At 43.2% G+C, this 18,945-nt stretch overlaps 1 protein-coding gene across 1 annotated transcript in view; it reads left to right on the top strand.

Annotated features, from left to right (window-relative positions):
• The first annotated feature begins 1,249 nt into the window (after window positions 1–1,249).
• The window catches only part of LOC109474650 (plexin domain-containing protein 2-like), a 41,255-nt gene continuing 23,559 nt past the window's right edge, over window positions 1,250–18,945 (top strand). Inside the window, exon 1 of the mRNA XM_019774998.1 lies at window positions 1,250–1,412. Coding sequence (XP_019630557.1) covers window positions 1,349–1,412 — 64 coding nt within the window. The 5' untranslated portion in view covers window positions 1,250–1,348. The remainder of the gene's footprint in view (window positions 1,413–18,945) is intronic.

Here is an 18,945-nt window from a genome sequence, read left to right on the forward strand (position 1 = left end):
GGCATTGCCTATGGTACAGGAAGAAAGCTGCACACAGACCCAGAGGGCATCGCATCCCCCGGGTTCAACAATGGCATGAAATTACGAAGCAATTTCATACAGCTTAAGTCCATGTCTGTACCTATGAGATAAAATTTTCAGTAATGGCAACGCGTAAGTCATTTTGCTCGAAAGCAAACAACCACCGAAGGCAATCACCATCAGAATCCATTACTGCATGGAAAAGTAGGACGCAGCACAGTTGCGGAAAAGCCTCGCAATCGACAACCCAAATACAGATAAATGTGGCAATCTCTTGTGATTTCAACGGCTGTCGCAGGTCCTAAAAGCACTTTAGGACTCGAACGCAGCCCCGAATATCTTATGCATTAAAATGATCCGTGATCTCTGCATGAATTCATATTTCCCTGTCGACAAGTACATTGCTGTTGTTTTAAATCGGAATTAACGGTAACGCCTGTTTTAAATGATGCTTTCTCACGAAATCGTGTAAAATCCCAGTAATTTGCTATGTAATGCGCTGGAATGATCCATGAGGATCCGGACTTGCCTAATGGTAATTCCTTCCATTACGTAGGTTCTGCCTAATGACCAATCCGTGGCGTTTGTTTTCCGCTTTTATCTCAGGCGTTCAGATAGATATCCTGTAAAATCCAAGTGATTTGCTGCACAAGGCGGCATTATCAATGACGAGGGAAACACAGTGCACTGCTTGAATACCGAGTCGGAGTCTTTGTTGACAGACGCTCCGAATAGGATGTTGTTAATGTTAGGACGGTCACCCCCATTTACAAATCGTAAATTTCAAGTCAATCCATTCGTCTTAAGTGATATTAATCGAATTTGAAAAATTCGCACTGTGTTTTCAGTGGATGTCTTAAGACGACGATCAGGATCTCTATAGCTACCGATGGAGAGTTAGATTCGAGTATATGTCATCACAAACTCCGATCAGGATCTCTACCGGTAGAATCGCCGATCTACCAAATCGAAGTCTCTACTCTGACATATATCTTGTCTATTATCGTGATGATAAGTTCAGGCGTGACTTAGGTGATGTTTTGCCGCTTCTCTATTTGCCTGGTAAAGTCCATGACCCTTGCCCCTATCAGCCGGTCCCCCTACCCGCCCCGCACTATAAATGTACCCTCCCCGTCGGCACCGACCAGTAGTATATCCGTCAGGCTGCCTGCTGTCGGCTCCTATCGGATCTCTCCAATTGGTATCTCATTTCTGGGCCGGTCGGCTGTCGGCGACGAGGGCGGATGCGCGCCGGTGATAAGGGGAAGGTGCTGGGTTAAAACAACGGTCGGTTACACGGGAGCGGCTACCCGGTCATCGGCCCACGATGCCGCGGCTGTTTGATCTTCTCCTACTGGTCCTCGGGGTCGAAGGGTGCCTGGCTGATACAGGTCGGTGTGAGAGCGTTAGGAATGCGTTATGTGTGTGGCGAGTGGAAGCTGTCAAGAACAAATCGTTGAGTAGATTTCCATCTGTACAGAATGCTGCATGGTATCAGTGCAGATAATCTCCGTCGGTGTGTTGATTGTAGAAAGTAGGTTTGATTTTGCCAATTCAGGTCAGTGTGAGAGTGCAGGAATGCGTTATGTGGCTGATGTCAAGAACAATGAGTTGAATTGCATTCCGTCTGTAACTCTAGAGTATATTTACATATAGAACGATGTGTGATATAAGTGCAGATAATCTTCTTCAACATGCTGATTATAGAAGAAAGGGGAACAAAAGTAGTGCTTTTGGTGTCTTTGTGAAAGCGGCAGGAACGCATTATGTGTGGCAGACGGCAGTAGCCGTGCTAGATGCCTTCTGCCCTGTATCTGTAGGGATGGTCGCGGGCAGATCATTGCACGATAATGTCATCTCTTTCCGATAATCTCATATGATAAGCTGATTTGATAAAGAGCCATAGATATGGAGTCTGTTCCCATTCAAAATCAGATTTCCAATCCCATGAACAGATGCATTTTATCAGACTGCGAGGGATACAGTATGCGCGTGCCAACACTTACAGCAGTAGTGAACACAGTTTGGGGCTGTTTCTACCCTGTATGTATATCTGAAATGTGCTTATTTGTGATAACAATTCATATCACCACCTTGGATAATTTCTTTTCTTCAAATTCAACGGAAGTTATCTATTATAGCATTTTACATGCCAAAGAAAGATCTTTTAATACTTGAAACGAATTCGACTCATTTCACATGAGCAGACAGTAGGGATTACAGTATGTGTGTGGCAGATGGGCGGCAGTTTGATACCTATTATGATAAATAGCTTCTGCCAGGCGCATCTTTGAGTAGATCAATGATATTGCTTATTAGATAATGTCATTCAATAAGCATTTCTAAAAAATTACAATAATGATGTTATTTGAATTCAACCTTTCCCATGCCAAAAGGCATAATTTTGGTTAGTATATAACATTTTTGTTTTTAAAATTGTTTCGGGTATCATTTATATCTTGAAAATATTTACAGACAGAACTTGGCACATTAGCATTACAAGCGTAGATCTCGCGCAATAGGCTAATCTCGTTTGATAAAGGCCAGTGGAGATATAGAAATGACGTTTAATTCCTTGTGCCTGCCAAAAACGGATCTTTTGGCCGGTTGCTAGAAACGAACACACGGTTCCTGTCGGTGGTAATGCTGTTGTTAACGCCAATAACTCTTTGTTGGTACCTGAATGCTCAAGCCTTTGGTATGACAGGCTGGTACAAACTTGAGATTGTGGTTTGGTCTGCTGTGTATGGTACTCTGCAAGGAAGCACCAGATCTGGGACATAAAGGTTCTTGAAAAATGCATATTTTTATTATTATTAACATCTAAATGTTCCTTAAGGCAACTCGATCATATGATTCTCGATGCTTTGTGATGAAACAGTAAGGACCTTCCAGAGTTGGGTCTGTCCCTGGTGCTGATTTCCCTGCTGCTACTGCGACTGACGGTACTCGCTGCAAACACATTCTATCGGCGATTTCAGCCATTCTGTATGTACCTTCGACAACTGGGATGCTTTGTACACTTAAAGAAAATTCCTGGCTTTGGTTTGGCCTCGGGTGCTGAGTATCTTGCTGTAGCTTTCATGTCGGTACCTGGCCTCAGTACGACAGGAAGGATTGTAGCGTCTGCAGTATCAACAGAAGTTTGGCTACTGGTCATGGTTGTCGTTATCTGTTACACACACTCAGGCGCCAGTTAAAGCCGTCATATCACACACACATTCCAGGAAAATCCTACAACAGCTGGCGGGTGTTAAGCTAATTAGATTGTGAGAAAATCCCAAGCACTTCGTTCTGGGAAAGAGACCGCCCCGATGTGAACGCCTGCCAAGCTCGTTCCCACGGTACCATGACACATGGCCGCCCAGGCAGAACGCATTCCCGTTTCCGCGTAGCCCGCCCAAAAAGCTTTTCATGGACTGAAAGCAGGAATCGATGAGACAAAATTGCATTTACGGCCAACGAGATATCGGCACGGACACGCTTGGAGGAGCTGAATTGAGATGAAAAGCTTCATTTCCCCAGAAGGATCGCAAATCATTGGACGATAAAGGGTTCTGAGGCAGATTTGCTTTGCCCTGCAATGGTCGGCATTATGGAGACGCTGATGTCAAGAGGTGCGCTGCTCACGGTTACCGCTAACTGCGTTTAAAGTCATTTTCATCGCCTGGCCAGCTCCTAGTCTCCGCGGCACATACCGATGACAAATACCGAAACGAAAAGCGTATACATTATCTCTTCGCAAATGGTAATCTCCCTGAAGGAGGTACAACAGTCATTGGTGAATGTTTGAATGCGCATTCACAGTAATAGACGCAGGGATCTGCCAACAATCTTGCTTGAACGCTATAAAAACGAAAACCCTTACACCATCTCGTAGCTGCACTGGTAATCTAGGTAAGCTGGGTTTAAATCTGCCAATGCCGGAAGTAGACCATTTAAGTCAAAGGAAAATATTGCACACCCAGGGTAATGGAATTGGGGATTAGCAGCCAGCAGTTTTCCGGCGGCAGAAGCTGGATGAAGGATAACCGTCGGGCTACGGGAGACGCTGAGCCCCTCTAATTACTATCTACGTGGAGATAAGACATGGGGGGACGTTTGAGACAAGTACAGCGGGCGTCTTGTAACAGATTACGCTGTTCCCAATCTACAGCCCACAGCGAATGATCAAGTCTGCTGTTTAGACCAATTGTACTGACGCATATGGAAAGAGTGTCTCCTTAAATGAATTGCTACTTACTACCAATCGCAAGCAAGTACGGCAAATGATTAACTATTTTCCTTGGGCCAAGGGTTCAATGGGCATCAATAGTTAACGTTGTCCTTGAACGCACGTTAGTGCATGTATAGGACCCCCGAGCGACGTATACACAGCAAACAAACTAGTTCATGGGACACTCTCATATCCTGGATTGCTTGTTATCGCATCAGACCAAATATCGCCTTCCATTTCACGCACGTAAAAATTAGGTCAGGTCTCAGTAGAATGTATGGCAGTCACGGCCGTATATCTGTTACTTACTCTACACCATGCCGTAATGGGCTCGTGACCGGGAGAGATTTTTCACACACTTATCAGACGATGTATCTAATTGTATATAGAGGCTCATGTACGATCCGCTACTGATATTGACCATTTTTGTTGATGGAATACGCTGATAGGGACCCTTTCAACGACAGAAGTGGATAATTCGTCCTTGCTGCGACCTTTTATGAGTGAGCCAGTGCTCTCTTTCTCTCTCTGTCCCTCTCTCTCTTCATCTTCTTCTTCAAGTTCTACTCAGGCTTCACCTGCGAATCAAGTTGCTCAAAGACTTGGACTCAGTTTCCAGTCTTTAATCAGAGCTTCTGTTTCATAAGATGAAAAAGGGGCCCGGATATCCTTCACGGATCGGCTCCGCTGTCGGCAGTGTTACAGTTGAGTAATTGGAAGCGCGATGATAGACACAGAGGAACGGTGTCCACAGACAGCGAGCTGTGGTGAAATCAAGTCCTCATTACTGTCTCCTACTTTAACAGTGCGGGCTGATTGTGTAACCTGTCTCTCGGGCGCACTGCGCGATTCATTTTGAACTTCCATTTCCGGGCCGTCTACTCAAGAGAAGTTTTCTTCTCCGTCACAAACCACAGAACAGATTGAGGCGAACTTTATCAAACTTCCGATCCAGGTCCCATGCTTGTACGTTAGTGGTGGGTATCCTGCCATCTGGAGAGATGATGGAACCACTCGGCCTTGGTGTTATGGCCATGGGTAGCGTCTTGTGTGGCTTGTTCTTTATTGACTTTAGAATCTATAAAGGTGAATGGAAAGTGCACCCATATAAGATTTTTTATCAAACCTTCCTTTCTAGTGGTACAGCACATCTGGTCCCTTTGCTCCTAGATCCCCCTGAATATGATACGCATTGCCGGTTTCCGAATCTCAACGAAAGTGACCGCGATGTAGGTATTGTCGGTCGACTGGTGAAACTGAAACGTAAACTCTATCTGCATATTTGTGTGATTACAGGTGTTGTATTCATTCATACCTATAGCATATGCAAGTCTGTCTCTTTAGGTATAACAGACCAGTACTGCAGCTGTGCCGGCAATGCGAACACCTTTTGGGGCGAAAGGAAAGTGCTGAGATCAGTCCTGCCATGGCCTGCCCCTAAGCTGATAAAAGAGAAACACATTTCCTGCTATCTCCAGATGGTGCATAGGAAGGCGCCCATCTGCATTCTATAGCTCTTGGGCCACAGAGTTTTGCAATTATTACAGCAGAGGCTAGTCCGCTGGTAATAGTGGCGTATGTTCAACTCTTATACATACCCTGGGCAAATGCTTAGTGCTAAAACGTGAAAACAGTATGTACCATATGAAGTCGGTTGGGGATCGTTCTAGCGACCTACCAAATGCAAAGCGATCACTTTAGCCATGTACTTACCCATTGCAGCGATACTCCCACCGTCTTACTCTGGCGCCCTGCCTCTAAGCTGATAAAAGGGGCACATTAACAGCTATATTCAGACTTCTAAGAAATGTCAGACTGCTGATATTTCCCCGAGCTCCTTCGCTCGCTCAGGTGGTGTAAAGACATTTTATGGAGAGAATTTCGATGCCAATGTCTTTATGGACTTTTTTAAACCGCGATTGTTCCTGAGCAAACTGAAAATGTGATTTTTTTTAATGGGCGTTCCGATATTGTAGCACACTTTGATGAATCTGAAAATGTCGTTATAAATCGATTTTTCATGAATTCTGTATATTTTCGATGCAGATTAAACGATATGATGCAGCATATAACATCTACATATCAACACATATTACAAAAAGATTATTATATTGCTTTACGTAAACCTCCGACCAAAGGCTTGTAGCCGTGATTTGTTACTATTAATAAACCCTTTAATTGACGGAGGTTGCAGATAGTTGTAGATATCTTCATAGTAAGTCATTGCCTTCTAATATAACATTTCCGAACAGATGAGTCGACCCACTGTGTCTCCATGTGGTGCGCATTTTACGTCAATTTTCCTGTGAAAGTGGTATTTAGTCTCCCTACATGAAAGCTTGCTCAATTAGAAAACAGCGTCTAACCCATCTTCTGAGCCTGGGGAATACCTACACTAAGTAGGTCACGCCTTCCGAGACGGGATGTCTTTCATATTGATAAGATGGTGATTTTATAGACACGTATTCACGTCGAAAGGTCAGGCGTCCATCAGCTAAAACTGTATCTCGCCATGCAGTTTGAATCACAAGGAATATTTCATGCAAGTCTCAATCTATTTGACAACGCTGCAAAGGTAACACAGAATTTAAAAAGTCTCGGCCAAGATTTCCATTACTTTGTTGTTGAAGAAGACGTTACAAGAAGTTGAAGAAGTTTTTGAAAATGTTGTTGAAGATGCTCCAAGATTCCAGTACCAAAGCAATAGATTTTCCGCCTGTCGTTGTGTTCCTTGACCTGGGTTATACCCAATCGAACTTGAAGATGCGTGTTCAAAAGGCGTGCGTATAAAAAAGAGGCCGTTCTTGGAAAGAGCTTGAGGAGTCACTTGTGGACGATGATTGTTCAAAAGAGCAGATTACTCGGCCTGAAGGCTGCTGAACGTCTGCAATCCGAGCTGATGGAAAAGTGATCGGGGGAGAACCGCTTGGCTAAAGTAGACGTTCCGAACGATCAATATCAAAGGGGGGTTACGATGGTGTGGCGGGGAGGTCTAAACACCATTCTTTACCCGAGTTATGGGCCCATCATCTGATGATTGGAGCGTACTTACAGGGAATACATACAGAGGAAGGAAAGACGTTGATAGATTGCATACCCTGTCTTCATCGTGAGGTTATATAATGATCAAAATAGCAAGATAACATCACAACGACGAATGCTGCAATGCAGCCAAGTTCCAGAAAACCTAGCAGAACCACTACTACTAGTAAAATAAAACAATTTCAAATAAGCTATAGGATTACGAGAGAACTAACTTAAAGCTAAACAGGTGCAAGTGTGATCGCAAATCCGGATCCCCTTCTTTTAAAACAAAGTACAGACATTCGGTATCAATAATGATGGTTTGAAACTTCAGTCTAGTTTGAGAATTAGCGTGGACAAACAGGACTCCCACGTTGTACATGTACCGCCTTTTACTGTACCAGCGGAGTCATCTTTAACCAGGATGTATAGCCATGTCTGGCACGGCTAAGCCCACTTTATAAAGAGGTCTTGGGTCAGCCTAAGGGTTACAAAGCTACAATCCGTGTGATGCAACCTTTTAATGAATTAAACAAAAATATATCGTAAATCAATGACGTGGTGCAGGGGACCTTATGAGGTCACACATTTAGGCAAGGTCGTTGATTATAGACCACTTGTAAATTATTTGATGGCGAAACAAAAATCTATCCGTAAAGGTTTTCTTGTGGAGGGTCGCTTAATGATGAAAGACCCTGCTATATATTGATTGGCTGTAAGGAACATAGAGATGGGGAGAACATGTATTAACGGTGAAGCTGTATGATCTATTGCCTTGTCGATCGAACTAGCTTAGTCATTCTTCATCAGTGTAGTTTTCAGTGATTTGCCGTCAGGAATATGCTTTGTAATGTTTATTGCAAATTCGTGTCCGTACAATAATTGCAAGTGATGATTTATACGTTTATCGAGTATTTTTAACCATTATGCTCACAATATATGCTAAATTGTAAAATTTAATATGTAATGTATTTACAACTATGATAAGAACGAATAGGAAAACACTACAAAAGTATCAGTTGCAAAGCAAATGCATAATGTTTACGCTCACAAACTACTGCTGTTAATTCTTACTCATATACTAGTATATGGTGACCAGCCTCTGTTCAGCTACATAATGTAACCCAACACCACAGGGTGTCTGCTACGGTACCAGTTACCATGGTGACAGTCACTATCTTCTGGCCCAGACCCAAATCAATTGGCCAATCTCTATACAGTATTCAAGGTGGTATTTACGACCGATGCATCGTCTCATTTCAAGTGCAGTCGCGAGAAGCTTCCTGTCGTAATCCCCAATATATTCTCTACACCGCGGTGAGTTCAGCTCCAAACCTTCGATTTCTCAGCGAGGCCTGCTGGAGGAGATTCTCTTTAAACCGTTTTTTGTCAAAAAAATTGTTTGCAAACTTCTTCCCTGCATTACACTTAGGCGAAACGGCATATATCATGTTTTACGCTATAGCATGCTGTTCATGCTCAGCTAGGTGTATGAATATCAAAGTTCTTTATTCACAACCACTTATTTACAAGAGCCGACGTTTCAATGATCGTCTGTCATCTTCATAAGGATTGATGCACCGTGAACCAGTAACACCTAGCTTCAGTGCACAGTGAACCAGTAATACCTAGCTTCAGTACACGGTGATCCAGTAGCATCAGCCTAGCTTCAGGGCACGGTGAACCAGTAAGTATACAGTGAACCAGTAACACCTAGCTTCAGTGCACAGTGAACCAGTAACGCCTAGCTTCAGTATACAGTGAACCAGTAACACCTAGCTTCAGTGCACAGTGAGCCAGAAACACCTAGCTTCAGTGCACGACGAACCAGTCAGAATCGCCCTGATTAAGATGACAGACGGTCCTCAAACCGTCCTCTCTTGTAAACAAATGGTTCTGAATAAAGAAATTCGATACTCAATAGCACAATGTAACAATGTTTACTTTACTGCATATTTGAAAGGTCTGTTGTAAAAGCTTAAGATTGCTTTGGGATATTGGGATGGGAAAGCATCTCCCACACGGATCTATCACAACACATATGAGAGGCTAACAGACAGAAAGCGTTTCGATCTATCGTCCAATATCTGGTAGGAGATTACTTCCTTACCCTACATTTCTCCACAAGCCAGCCAAGTTCTTTTGTAGTATCCTTCAGTCGGCCTTAGCGCCACAGCCAGAGGCAAGAGCCTGGCATATCAGTAATTACTTAGTCTGGACGGTTTGCGCTGATGCGTGGCCTGTCCACGGGCAGAGGTGTCAGGTAATCATCTGCCTGTCAGATCAAACAGACTTCACAACATCATACCAGACAGAGCGCTGTGGTCAGCATTGCTACACATATATTACGTAGATATTACGTAGTGTCAGAATCTTAGACAGGTTTCGAGATCTCAGTTGACATGTATGAAACTTTTGAACTACTATCATATATTCGTACTACCATCGTTACATCTTCGTAAACTTGATACCCTGTGTGATTTATCAGTACCAAATTTTCATCCATGCTAGCTCTTAGTACTTTTGCAGTGGTATAAAGTTTTACTGGCTTTAAAGAATCTTCCAGTGACCAGTTATTTTATGCGTTAGATGTATCTCAGAATCTTTATTTTCTTAAAGATTTCAGTTGCACAAGTAGAAAGCACTCTTCTGCGTTGTTGCAAATATCACTTAAGATTCAGACGACTTCTGATTATCCTAGGGCGAAATGTCTATTTGTTAGGTTCCTATCTGTATCAATGTTTATTAAGTGATGTATACCAGCCTCTGGCATAGGCGTACTCTCAGTGGAGGAGGCTGGATTCATTACAAGTTAACCCTGCATATTATTTAACAATAAGTGGCATTAAGAAGTAAAGACCATCAATCTCGTTAAAGAGTATGAGTTATACATAATTATAGGGCCAGACAATAAAAAAATGAAACAGCTTCTTTTTCTCTAATGTCTATTTAAATATGGTTTAGTTTGGGAAGTAGTTTATGCAAAGTTGCCAGTATGAGGCCAGAACGTCGTCGGGTTTTGATAACGCTCCGGTAAGGTTCTGATTCGTCAATATCTGAACCCACATTGGAAAACCTGTCCAGGTCTTGTATTAAGAAGTGATACCATTTGCCCAGTGGAGGCATTTGGCACTAATCCATATGTCACAAAATGATCAATGACTGTAACATAATGAAAAAGGGATGTTAATGATTTTATTGAAAGAAATGTACGTTCGTGTCATTTAGCATGTTGGCTTTAAACATGCTGACATATATTTTTGTCCAGACAAGCAAATGTGCAACTTTTACGATGACGAATAACTTTTTTTATTGACAAGCATCACATGTAATATATAATATCAATATACAACTACATCCAATATTCGGTATCGTATTCAATTAACATAGTCATACTCTTCTGCTAAAGCTGATACAATCCTTGAGATGCTCATAGTTTGATGAATCATGCTTGAAGACTCCGTGTGTAAACATTCTAGCTCTTGGCTTTTTTCTCGAGACAATCAAGTTCCACGTAGTTTACCATAACTTTACCTGCAGTATGTCCACAGGTTCCTATTATGTCTGGGGAAAGGTCAGTCTTCAAGATGGATGTTCCTGTTAGAGTTCTGAGGCAGCTGATTATCAGTACCGACACTGGCATTACTCTTCCCAAAATGTGGAATATGTCCAGGCCACACCAAGTCAATGTCATGTCTCTCCAAGTTTCATAGAAAATTTTCGGAACTGGCCGGCGAAACAATATAGAATTCAACAGGGTTATTCTTTGATAAACCCCAATGCTTCTATTGTACTCGGCATGTAATGCACGACGCGAAATCCAGAAATATCATCCAACGGTTTACATTTTTTTAAAGTATGATATGTGAGTCCTCAACAGGTGATACCAAACTATGACCATATTCGGGTTGTGTGTCTAGAATTGTCTACGTGATCTTTTTTCTCAGATCAACGAGAAAAAAAGATAATCATAGAACCAAGAAATGACACAGCTGTGGCCTTACTCCATTTCGCTGATTACACGAGAGAAACCCCGAGCTGACAGCGAGACTCTCCCGCACCCGATGATTCGGCTCTCCGCGTGATCGATGAAACAGCGCGACCCTCCGCCAGGCCGTCTAATCCCCAGTAATTGACTCAGCCGGGTCATCCAATCGCCGGCCACAAAACGGGATGGATTTATTCCGAAAACGTCATCAATATGACCGGTCTGCCTCGGGGTATTGGAGGATTGTTACAACAGTTTATATGTTATTGGATCGCCGTGCCGATCGAAATCTGTAAAGCTTGCGCCTAAACGTGTTTAAGTTGTTCCATAAACAATACGGAAGCAGGAAGACTTTCGTCAAGTGTTACAGAGGGGTACAGCATCAGCTAAGGAAGAACCCAGTGGGAGTCTTGGTGTCCATACACAAGATACAAGATGCCTTGCATATCTAGTTCAAGCTTTGCTTTAAAAGTCTATATATCATCAAGGTAAATATTGGCTTATCAGCCTCTTCTGATATTCTTTTGGGTGCCAATCATGCTGAAATTCTCATCATTGTCATTAGAACTGACTGAGTCGTCTATCTAGTTTGTTGTCTGTCTCTTTACGACACATCTAGTTTTAGAAATCATTGTTTTTTTCTTTCATGACAATTTAAGAGACCCTTACCTCTCTACAACACCCGAACGTCGTCTCCATGTTGAAAATATTTTCCAACATCAAGAGACTAGGAAGATAGTTAACTGTGCAATTGAGGAGACCTTGTGGAACACTTGAAGATTTTTATGAATACAGTAAGCATGCCGCTGTAGAGAAAGACTACTTTTGGAATAATAGTGTAGCACTTTTTTTTGGGTATGGGAAACAGTGTGAGTATTTCTCTGATGACGATTCTGTAGGTTGGAAATCTATTACAGCAAAGGACAATTTAGCGCCCATTATTTAAAATGCAGCCTGTGGAAATCCATGTGCTTAAGGTAATTTCTTTTTACATTTGCACAGATCCAAGCAATCTAGTAATTATTTATTCAACAAGTGTCTTTTCCTAATCCGCCCATATATTTTACACACACAAAAAGGGTCCAAAAATATACCCACCACTCAACGTTTTCATGCATTCATCCAGGCACCTATGCAAGGATTTGCCTGACCCTATCATTACCACAGCACAGTGTAAATTAACTACCTTGTCAGAATGATACTTACAGCTACAAAAAAAATCTATACCCACATATGTAAGAATACCAGAACGCTTTGTGAAGCCGACAGATGTGAGGGAGTGGCCCCGGCTTAATTGGATTCCAGTCCCCAGCCGTCCTTGGATAAATCAGCGGTTGGTATAATAACATTGACCGGGCATTCCCCCGGCACTGGTAAATATATGAGACTAAAACATATTAGGTCTTTCGGGATATGCAGAGGCATCGAGAACTTCCTCCTAACGTGCTTTGTTGTGTAAATGACCGACCTTACTATTTTGCTCCTCGCATGAAGTACCCTAGAGGAGTAGCCCAACCTGACTTTGAGGCAAGGACAATGCTTATTGTACTTATTTCAGCTCTGAGAATCACCAAACTCTTTTCCTATCAACCACCACAGATGGAGAGTTAGAACAAAGTCCCAAAGCTTTCAGACCTGTTCCGTCCCACACTTATCTCCCGATCAGTAATTTGAATCCGTGATCAATGACAGGACGTTGCCATTTGTTCCGTCTCATTACGTGAATACATAAAGCTGGGGACGATTTTACAGTACATTAAGCCTTCTGATCTAATCTTCTTCCATTGTATACTAAAACCTGTAGGGGCCACGCTTGTGCATTCAGCACCACGAGCGCAGCTCCCCTCTTGTTGATTCGATGTCTGACTGGAGGAATCTCCTTTCTTGCCTAACGAGGTTTACCCGACTCTAAGTCGGTCTTCACGTCTTAAGTCGACTCCTGTTGCTGAGTGGGGCTGAGGTGGATGATTCACAATTATCGGCTAAACACGATATTCCAGAGTAGGGATTACCACTGTGTCTGCATCACGCAGCATCAATCATTTATGTCGAGAAAGTTCTTACATGCTTTAGTTGAACATTGCGTTGTTACATTTTTGTACATGAGTCCATGCGTATCCTAGCCCTCATAAGGTCTTCTCATTGACTATGGATAGTGGAATTGCGCGGTAAAATAAGGCCAATATAATTGGCCAGAGGTCTATGTTTAACTGATCAACAAAGTTTAACACATACGTAACTTGTATCAAGTCTCATTGTTGCAATTTATATTTCCTTATCCTATCCTACTCCCACTGATCACCATTGGTTCCTGGAGTTCCTCTTCCTTCTACCTTATTATCGTTCCCAACGGATATGGAACTCTGGTGATATTTACGCCTCCACTCATGAGATCGTTGATAGCCGGCCAGACGCACACATTTCAGCTCTCTATATCTCAAAATCACCTCTGCAGAACATGTTCTTCAATTCTGCACAAGCCTTCCGCTAACCGGGTTCAACGAACTTTTGAAAAGCGAAGTAACTCACTTTGACGGCTCGGTATGTAGCGTGAGAAGAAAGTGACAGCTCAAGCACCTCCAACACGCTCGGCTGGTAATAAGACGTGATCTTCTGACGGTAACCTGTGCGCCATTACGGTGTAGATGTTCATGGACATGAAATCACCATGGCTCATCTCTCTTACAGCAGGCTAGCAGCGGAATTCGTTACGAGATAACGACCTCGGAACCCATTTACTGCTCCGCCGTCTGCGGATAATGTTTCTTCTCTTGCAACATTTCGTGCTCGACAACTTGCTTAATGTCTATAATTACACATGTGACGCACAGGTTTCAAAATCGTTCGTTAGAAAGATCGCGACCTCAAAGCCTCGCGGTCTAAAGATAAGTTTCGTCTAGTGCGTATTTTGTATTTAACGGACTAGATCCTGAATATACATGTATGCAAACCACAGAAAGCAGATACCAGCCGAGCTTGTAAGCCCTTTACTCCTTGGTCATATAATTAAGCCCGGTAGATGTTTGTGATCACGCCTACTTACTCCCGGTACGAGTGAGGACCAGCCTTCAGCTGACTGATGAAGTCGTTGCCTTCAATCCATCAACACCACGCACTGCGCTGATCAAACTCGTCGGCGCTCTTAAAACGACAAGTTTAGGCAAATCTGAAAAGAGAAAAGCGTAGCCTGTCTCTCAAAGGCATAGGTCACTTTCATGCCACATATCCCTAATGTCTAGATTACGTTTGAAGACTGTAACCTCAATTCTGAAGTCCGCCACTCAGACGGTCCCCCGCAGCTGCTAAAGCTCAATTCTCCACACGGCAGCGACATCAGACGGGCTCGGTGAGTCCGTGGAAGTCTTCCCGTGGACTCAGAGATGTGAAGCCGGCTGTAATTAGGACCCGTGGCGGCGAAGCTCAGACGAGGACACCTAAAAGGTACAGCGGTTCACAAATTGCCCGTCTCCGCGGACTGAATAATGGATGTGCTGCTCGTTTAGCGCCACGGAAGAGTCAGGTGTGAAGTTTTAGAAAGAAACGTGTAAAGCCGAACCTTTGTGACCGCTGAGCATGATTTGTAGCCATCAAAACCGCAGCTTTCCCCCTTTTAATCAACTTGTCTGTAACAAACGCCATTTTCAAATTCCCCACCGGGCTCAATGGCAAAGTTTCAACATTCTATTTCTCCACATATTGTGCCATTGACCATCCTGAATACATCACCGGACGGTTTATTTATGTGCAAGCTTAAGGTTCAGTAACTACAAAGATGCAAGACTTATGTACACCCACACAATTAAGTAGATAAATAAAGTGCACCTATGGCCATGTATTTCCCCTCTTTCTCAATTTGTTTTTTTTTGTTCTTGAACCTACCATGATCGACTATGATCATTTCGTGCTGAACCGGAATTTAGGGACACCCACCTACATGTAAATGTAGGGAGGGGGAGCAGTGTTCGGGAGGCCGCATTCGGCTATCTGTGGCAGGGGCTTGAAGCACCAGATATCATGATACTGCTGCATCAGTTCTTGGGAGGCTGTCAACGTCAGAGGCAGACAACTTCCAGCGGCAGTAGTACATGACCCCTCCGCTGACCCGCGGACATTCATTTCCCGTGCATTGGATCCACTTTCAGTTTACCACCGCCATGAATCCTAAGTAACAGTCCCATGATAAGAATACCGAAAGTTTCAGGCTGAAAACTTTATGGGATAGGAAACTTTGATGTCAATGTTCGGGTAGAAGAAACGTGAACCTTTACACTTTAATGGTTTCATATTTTGGAGCTAGTGTATGAGTTACGAACAGCTGATAATATGATATATTTTCTGGAACAAGGTTACAAGACCCGTCCTCATGTATACATCATTTCCAGTCTGTAAATTCCTATACTACTGTACACCGGGAATCTGCTTCTATCTAGGCAACACAGACGCCCTCCTCGTTGTTCCTGCAGAATCCCCCTCAGTCACGTTCCCCCGTCCCTCTCCGTGTTTTATCAGCATTCCTATCCCACCCAACCCCTGTTTACAGCCCAGCCTGCATGCTTAGCCTTCCCTCTGCTGCCGGGGAGGCCGAAACAATGAATCGACCTGCCAAGCCTATCTCACAAAGGTCAGGGTAGAGTTCATATATCACGGTGCAGGTCCGGAAGAGCCAGCGAGATTCACGTCACTCCGGACTGGCAGTCTTTATTGCACACGCAGCTGTGACGTTGCTGCCGGCTTTGGAAAACTTTCTTCAATGAACGCTCGATCGCCCACACTGAAAATGAGCCACTGACAATATATCTGCACAGCTGAAGGCATTTTCTGTATGTATGCCAACGTTTCTACAAAAGGCAATAAAACTTGAATAAGGGGCTGACGCACCTCTGTTATAGCTGCTAACAGACGTGCGTCAATCTTTTTTGCCAAGTTTTATTGCACACGTAAAGGTATTCCAGACTCAAACACTATATAGATTACTACATGACAAGTATGTTAGGATATATGTGTGGTACTAAGAAGTAATGTATTAGGTGCGTCGATCCTTTTATCAGAGGTCCCATCTTTAATTTAGCAGGAGTTGTAAAGTTGTTGATGAATGGTATGTTCTTTACGATATACGCGCCGTAAGAAAGAGTAATCGGGCCGAGATGATCTTATCAATACTACCATCTTTAATGTTGTAGGATCTGCTTAGTGTGAATGTTCTGATGAATGGCCCACACAGTCCACGCAGATGAAGATCAGTTAAAACAGTTAGCAAGCTTTATAAACCTGTTGATGAATGATAGAAAAACGCGCAATCGGGAACGTGGTGATGTTATCAACGGTTCGATCTTTAATTTTGCAAGTTTCGCTTTATATTATGTTGACAAATGACTGCAGCGTCCGTACATATAAAAAGATCAGTAGGGGTTCTACGTTGATCTGCAAACTTAGGCCTATCTTTGGGAAGGTTTTTGTTCAGAATCCGCTGTTTTTGTGAGTCACACACTGCCAAAGTACTCCTTCACTCTAGCTTGTTTTGGAAAAGTTTCCTTACTGTTACTGGCAGGATTGGGGAGGTACAGTCCAACTGGCATCAGTCTGGCCTGACTAGTGGAAGGGCTGCTAGAAGCGTGATGTAGTCAGACTAGTGGCCTGACCAGTGGAAGGGCTGCTAGAAGCGTGATGTAGTCAGGCTAGGGGCCTGACCAGTGGAAGGAATGCTATGAGCGTGACATGGTCAAGCGAGGAGCCTGACCAGTAGAAAAGCTGCTAGAAGTATGATTCAATCAAGCTATGTGGAAGAGATGCTAGAAGCGTGATGTAGTCAGCTTAGGGGCCTGACCAGTGAAATGTCTGCTAGAAGTGTGATGTAGTCAGGCTAGAAGCTTGACCAGTGGAAGGGCTGTTAGAAGTATGCTGTAGTCAGGCTAGAGACCTGGCCAGTGGAAGGCCAGCTAGAAGCGCAGTATGTAGATGACCGTGCGTGACTTTCCTGGATCTCATAACCACCGTCATCCAGCCCACAGGCCGCCCTGGGGAGCGGTCTATATCACTCCATCGATTGAAATTTGACAAGGCGCAAAACGAGCGGAGATGACTTGATGGGTTGGTCGGTACACGGGTCCTGGTGAGGGGACACGCTTCGGACCATACGTCAGGAAGAGGAATGTGCTTTTCTATTGCCAATATACTAGTGGGGCCATGGTGACTGCTGCGCACTGATACATAAGAACGTTTTTTCCATAATTCACCCAACTCTCATAGTATTTGAACAGTATCACTAAATGCAGTATTACTAAAATCCTCAATTACACACTGATGGGATAGAAATTGAATGAAGATAAATTGTCCAATACCTATTTGCGATGATAATCATGATCAGACGATGATAATTCATTTTCAGCCGAGCACTAACCGACCACTACAATACAAAAATCGAATAAACGTCGACAAATCATTCACTTTGGATGAGAGGAAATCATAACGTTCTGTGCCACAATTTTACGTGGACTGTAAAGTTTTGTTACATTGAATCTTTCCCCCAAACATTTTGACATAAAACTCTCGACATTTCGGGACATCCTACATTAAAGCTGTGTTTAAAGGTTGAAGTGATAATAATTCATGAATGTCATTTCCGCACGTCCGCGGTTGTACCCACCGTGACAAATTTTTCATCACTTCAGAAGGCAGCCGGATGTAGCGAGTTCATGACGTCGTTCTGGGCGACATTAGTGTCGATAAGGATGGCGGGATGACATTGACCTTGTGACAGTTTGCCGTGCCTCGTGACCACTTTAACGTTCCTTCCGTCTGGTTACCAGGAGCTTCAGGTCAGATAACTGCTAACGTTATGGCACAAGGCGATAACGACGGTTAGAAGTTTATGGTTCAGGCCTGACTGGCCTTCAAAATCGGTATTTTCACCCGTGAATTGCATGTACGTTCTAAGTCATGCACTGCGTTGCTTCCAAGGGAAATCGAGTCTAGCGTTTCTCTAAAACATAACATCAAGTATGCATTGTTCTTTTGATTCATAGAATATGTTATGCTTTAGTTGAAAGGAAATATGTAGCGATGAAATATGCATTGCCAAAAGACCTGGGACGGTTGGATACACCATGACAGACAGAAGAAACTCATGACTGCTTACTTCAAAGTTCTTCCGGTTGGTTCCACACACAGGCAGAAAGCGTGGGTAGATAAGCGGGTTGACATTATGGCAGGAGGCGATAACAGCTGTGAAAAGGTTACGACTGAAGCATGACTGGCGCTTAAATCAGCCTTTTAACCCGAGGATCATGTTCTTAGTCTTATTCAATGTGGTTTGCTTTGAACATTAAGGGTAGTATTAAATCCTGGCCCACAATCAAGCAACTCATTTCGTTGCATTGAATGCGAATGACTTGATGAAAACTCGTGATGATCAGGTACACCAACAATATAATACACGCGACATTGCAATGTCTAAAAAGCAGAAGCACCTTAAAGGCCTTCAACACATGCACAACACAACAAAACAAAACAATACAGAAAGGGTATTTATTGATGAAACTTTAAAAGTTACCCTTGCCGTACTAAGGTTTCAACAATAAAAGATAGGTAATCATAAACAGCTGGTCTCATTATAAAATGATATGAGATGCAAAATAATAACAAGTTGATTTGGCTGTTAAAATGTTATGTTTTTCACGATTGCCTTTTCGAGCCAGGC

The sequence above is a fragment of the Branchiostoma belcheri genome, unplaced genomic scaffold (genome assembly GCF_001625305.1).
Source record: "Branchiostoma belcheri isolate BF01 breed outbred unplaced genomic scaffold, Haploidv18h27 scaffold31, whole genome shotgun sequence".
NCBI classification, from domain to species: Eukaryota; Metazoa; Chordata; class Leptocardii; order Amphioxiformes; family Branchiostomatidae; genus Branchiostoma; species Branchiostoma belcheri.